The sequence below is a fragment of the Primulina eburnea genome, chromosome 18 (genome assembly GCF_022965805.1).
Source record: "Primulina eburnea isolate SZY01 chromosome 18, ASM2296580v1, whole genome shotgun sequence".
Lineage (NCBI taxonomy): Eukaryota > Viridiplantae > Streptophyta > Magnoliopsida > Lamiales > Gesneriaceae > Primulina > Primulina eburnea.
Genome location: NC_133118.1, coordinates 19,682,759 through 19,688,582, shown reverse-complemented (window position 1 = coordinate 19,688,582; position 5,824 = coordinate 19,682,759). Strand labels below are relative to the sequence as shown.

The window sequence follows — 5,824 nt, the reverse complement described above, 5'->3', positions numbered from 1 at the left end:
ATTCATGATAAATACCATTGAGAGTCGAGGGACCCACACTTAGTGGTATCAGAGCAATAAACTGGGAAATTGCTCAAAGTATCGGAGCATAACTTGATATGCTTCCATAGGATTATGATCACACGAAAGTTACGTGAAAATTTATTTAATTGCCTATATGCTCCTATATAGTTTATGTTTGTAGATTTATATAGTACATTGATAAAATTTCTTGTGTATATATTTATTTATTGGCCTTTATAGATGGCTACAAGAGGACGAGGAAGTGGACGCGGTCGTGGTCGTCCTAGGATATATATAGAAACTCCTATGACAGAAGAAAATCCAGTGGAGCAGGTTGTTGATCAATTTGTACAAATCACGATGGATGAGATTGTTTCGAGATTCCAAAAATTGCGTCCCACAAGATTCTTTGGTACTGAGGATGCTGAAAAATCTGAATCATGGCTTAAAGATATTGAGTACCTGTTCAGTTTAATGGAATATACTGATAATCAAAAGTATAAGCTTGCATTATACCAACTGAAGGATCGTGCGAGAGATTGGTGGGAAGCCACCAAGATGGGACTTGATGAACAAGGAATCGAGGTAAGTTGGACTGTCTTCAAAACTCAATTCACTGAAAAATTTTCTCCACCATCTTACTATACCGAAAAAGAGAATAAATTCAACAGCCTGCGACAAAGGAATATGTCTGTAGCTGAATATGCATCTACTTTTACTGCAATGCTAAAATACGCACCACATGTAGCAGCAAACCCAAAGGCAAAACATAATCGTTTCGTGAATGGACTAAACAACAACATTTATACTTATGTGGTGTCTGGACTACCTACTGGATTTGCAGAGGCAGTCGAAAGAGCAAAAAATGCAGAAGCTGGACTTAAGAGGGGAAGCGCTTCGTTTGTACCACCAGGAAGTAGATCAACCACCCAACAGAATTTGAAAGCTAAAGGAAAGATGTTTAAGAAATCTGGATCAGCTTCTTCTAGTTTTAGTGGTTACCGCCAGCAGGGTGAATCTCAAATAACTACTTATTCTGGTCCCTATTGTAACCGTTGTAGAGGTAGGCATGTTAGTGAACAATGTATTGGTGTTTATGGCTCTTGTCGGGAATGTCGTGAGGAAGGTCATTATGCAAGAGTTTGCCCATCCAAGAACAATGTTCCACAACCTGTCCGAGGAGGATTTCGTGGAGGATCTAGTACTGGTAGAGGTACTGTACCTGCTAAATCTTTTCAGCAGTCATATGGACCACCGCAGCAAGCCTCGGGAAGTCGTAATTTTTCAAACCAACCCCAGGCTCGTGTTTTAGCACTCACAGAAGATCAAGCTCAGGAAGCACCAGGAAGTGTCATAGCAGGTAATTGTTCTGTATCTGGTTATCCTGCACGAGTACTATTTGACACTGGTGCATCCCATTCATTCATTTCTGAATCATTCATTACATCGCATTCTTTGACTTCTATTGTACTACCTACATCAATTTCTGTTGCTACTCCGATGGGTAAGATCATCATGTCTACTCGAATGATACTGGATTGCGTGTTGAATTGTGAAGATAATGAACTGCATTTGAACCTTATTGTTCTACCGATGCAAGATTTTGATTGTATCGTGGGAATGGATACACTGAAAATATACCGTGCCACCATTGATTGTTTCCATGGGATAGTCCGTTTTCGTCCTAACTCTGGGACAAAATGGAATTTCTATGGTAAGGGATCACGTGCCAAAATTCCACTGATATCATCCTTGGAAATGTCGCGTTTATTATTCCAAGGGAATGAAGGATACCTTGTGTATGCTATCGACAACGAAAAATCAGAATCAACATTGTCTGAAATCCCAGTGGTGAATGAATTTCGAGATATTTTTCCCGATGAAATACCTGGATTTCCTCCACCCAGAGAAATAGAATTCTCGATAGAATTAATTTCTAGAACAATTCCTATATCTAAAGCACCATACCGAATGGCCCCATTAGAATTAAAAGAATTGAAGGAACAACTGCAAGAATTACTAGATAAAGGCTACATTAGGCCCAGTATATAACCATGGGGAGCCCCAGTGTTGTTTGTGCGCAAGAAAGATGGTTCGATGCGGTTGTGCATTGATTATAGACAACTGAATCAAGCTAATATAAAGAACAAGTACCCATTGCCTCGAATTGATGACTTATTTGATCAACTTCAGGGTACTGCTATTTATTCAAAGATCGATTTGCGTTCCGGTTATCATCAATTACGAGTTCGAGCCGAAGATATACCAAAGACACCCTTCCGAACAAGATACGGTCATTTTGAATTTCTAGTAATGCCGTTTGGTGTTACAAATGCTCCAGCAGTATTCATGGATTTAATGAATCGCATATTCAAGGAAGTTCTTGACCAATTTGTTATCGTTTTTATTGATTATATTTTGGTATATTCAAAATCTAAAGAGGAACACACTGAACACTTGAGGATTGTCCTACAAATTCTTCGCAAGGAACAACTTTATGCTAAATTGTCAAAATTTGAGTTTTGGCTAGATCGTGTTGTGTTCTTAGGTCATGTCATATCACGCTTTGGCATCTCAGTTGATCCAAGCAAAGTAGAAGCTATGATTAATTGGTCTAGACCAACAAACGTTCCTGAAATTCGAAGTTTCATGGGCTTAGCTGGTTATTACCGTCGATTCATCGAAGGATTTTCAAAAATCGCTAAACCAATTACCCGCCTAACACAGAAAAATGTGAAATTCATTTGGTCTGATGAATGTGAATCAAGTTTTCTGGAGTTGAAAAAGAGATTGATCACTGCACCAGTTCTTACTCTTCCATCTGGTTCGGGTGGTTTCATTGTTTGCACGGATGCATCATTAAAAGGCTTAGGTTGTGTTTTGATGCAACACAGAAAAGTGATTGCCTACGCTTCTCGGCAGCTAAAACCCCACGAGAGCAAGTATCCAGTTCATGATCTAGAATTAGCCGCCATTGTGTTTGCCTTAAAAATTTGGCGTCACTATTTATATGGAGAAAAGTTTGTGATCCTATCCGACCATAAAAGCCTGAAGTATTTATTCTCTCAGTCAGACCTGAATATGAGACAACGCAGATGGATGGACCTTCTTAAAGATTATGATTGTGAGATTCAGTATCATCCTGGAAAAGTGAACGTCACAGCTGACGCACTCAGTCGAAAAGGTCAAGATGTCATTATGACTTCAGTTCGAATTTCACAACTGCATGAAGATATCTATACATCGGGATGAAATTTCATTATTAATGATGAGCATGTCAATGTTGCTGCGGTACAGATTGAACCTGAATTAATTTCTCGAATTAAGGAGGCACAAAAGACTGATACGCAAATTATAAAATCCAGACAATTGGTCCTTGATGGCCACAAATCAGGATTCGAAATAGATGACGATGATTCCCTACGGTTAAATGGTCGTCTAGTTGTTTCAGAAAAATCAGATTTGCGACTAGAACTTTTGGAAGAGGCCCATTGCAGCCGTAACAGTATCCATCCAGGAGGAATGAAAATGTATGCATGTTTGAAACTTCAGTTTTGGTGGAAGAGAATGAAGAAAGACATATCTGAATTCGTGTCTAGATGTCTCACATGTCAACAAGTCAAAGCTGAGAGGAAGAAACCCGGAGGACTCCTACGAAGTCTCGAAATTCCCAAATGGAATTGGGAGCTTATTACAATGGACTTTGTTACTCATTTACCTCGTTCTTCAAGAGGATGTGATTCTATATGGGTTGTAGTGGATCGCCTATCAAAATCTGCACATTTTATTCCGTACGAGCGGACATACACTTATAGAAAAATGGCTCGTCTCTATATTGACAATATAATGAGACTTCATGAAATTCCTATCACCATTGTTTCTGATAGAGACCCAAGATTTACTTCGAAATTTTGGGGAAGTTTTCAAGAAGCATTAGGTTCAAGATTGGCTATGAGTACTGCATATCACCCACAAACTGACGGCCAGTCTGAACGAACTATTCAAACTCTGGAAGATATGCTTTGCGTTGTTATTATGGATTTTCATGTTGGATGGCAAGATGCTTTATCACTTGTAGAATTCTCATTCAATAACAGTTTCCAACGTAGTATTGGAATGGCACCATTTGAAGCCTTATATGGAAGAAAATGTCGATCACCATTATTTTGGGATGAGATAGGTGAAAAGCAACTGACTGGGCCAGAAATAATACAAGAAATGAACGATAAAATCCATTTGATCAGAAAACGAATAAAATCTGCTCAAGACCGAAAAGCTAGTTACGCGGACCGGCGACGAAGGCCGCTTGAATTCAACAAAGGAGATCGAGTATTTCTAAAAATTTCACCATTTAGAGGAACAGTTCGATTCGGCATGAAAGGAAAATTATCGCCACGCTACATTGGTCCATACGAAATTCTAGAACGTGTGGGAAGTTTGGCATATCGGTTGGCATTACCACCTGCATTATCAAAAATTCATAACGTGTTTCACGTTTCCATGCTACGGAAATATGAACCCGATCCAAATCATGTTCTGCCGCCGGATGAAGTTGAATTAGACCCGACACTAGCATATGTCGAGCAACCAATTTGTATTTTGGATCAGAAAGAAAAAGTTTTGCGTAACAAAAAAATTCCCCTGGTACGTGTTCAATGGTCTCCTCATGGAGTAGAAGAGTCTACTTGGGAATTAGAGAGTCAAATGCGCTAATTATATCCTCAGTTGTTCAACTAGGTGAATTTCATTATTATTATACATGGTCGTAGCATTATTACCATTTCGATTTCGGGACGAAATCTATTTAAGGGGAGGATGAGTGTAAGGCCCTAAAATTTATTGTTAATCACATCAAGAAAATCAATAAAAATTTAGTAAACTAGAATATATATATATATATATACACACACACACACACACACACACGTGCATACACATATATAGCATATTATATATGGATGAAGTGGATACACATAGCCAATAACTAAAAAATGAATTTTATATATAAAAAAAAGAAAATAAAATAACATAAAATAAAATAATAATAATTATTATTTTAATAGACGACCCTACAAAACTCAAGGGGACAAATGATATATAATATTATATTAAGAGTGAAATAGTGAAAAATAAATTCATGTACGTGTAAAAAGAAAGCAACTTGCCATTTCAATCATTTCATGGATAATCTTACTAAGGAAGGAAGAAGCCTCTATAAATAGAAGGGAGGAAAGGCTTTTCTATGATAGAACCGAACCCTTCAAATAATATAATAATAATAATTAAAAAAAAATAACAAAGTGAAACAACTCTCCAACCTTATTGGAAGCTCTGTCAGGAACAAAAGTGGCCCGTAATGTAAGGGAAAGAAATGTTATGCCCCTCACAAGAAAAAAACCCAATAAGAGGCAAACTCCGAAAGACACTTAAAAGGCCTACAAAGCCCGATAAGTCAGAACATATTTCACTGCAAGAAGTCCGGACATAAGAAGTTATATGAGCCAGAAATGTTCTGGAAATGATGAATGAATGTCCATGTAAACAGGATTTCAACAACAAACAAAAGAAAGTTAGATGATCCAAATCCCGCACAAATATGGCACGCTAGACTAGGTCACATTTCTCAAAGAAGGATGCACAAGCTAGTGGGAGAATGCATGTTTGACTTGTCAGACATAAATTCTATACTTACCCGTGAGTCCTATCTGAAAAGAAAAATGACCAAGACTCCATTCGATAGAAACGTGGAACGTGCGCATGGTCTATTAGATTTGATCCACACAGACATTTGTGGCCCGCTAAGTGTTATCACAGGATATGG

At 38.0% G+C, this 5,824-nt stretch overlaps 1 protein-coding gene across 1 annotated transcript; it reads left to right on the top strand.

Annotated features, from left to right (window-relative positions):
- The first annotated feature begins 243 nt into the window (after window positions 1–243).
- LOC140819149 (uncharacterized) lies at window positions 244–2,055 on the top strand. The gene has a single exon (XM_073179160.1). It carries the CDS (start codon window positions 244–246, stop codon window positions 2,053–2,055), a length of 1,812 nt encoding a protein of 603 aa, XP_073035261.1.
- Window positions 2,056–5,824: the final 3,769 nt, after the last annotated feature.

Excerpts from the sequence above, each read along its gene's own strand:
- LOC140819149 (XM_073179160.1), top strand. The coding sequence starts at position 244 with ATGGCTACAAGAGGACGAGGAAGTGGACGCGGTCGTGGTCGTCCTAGG.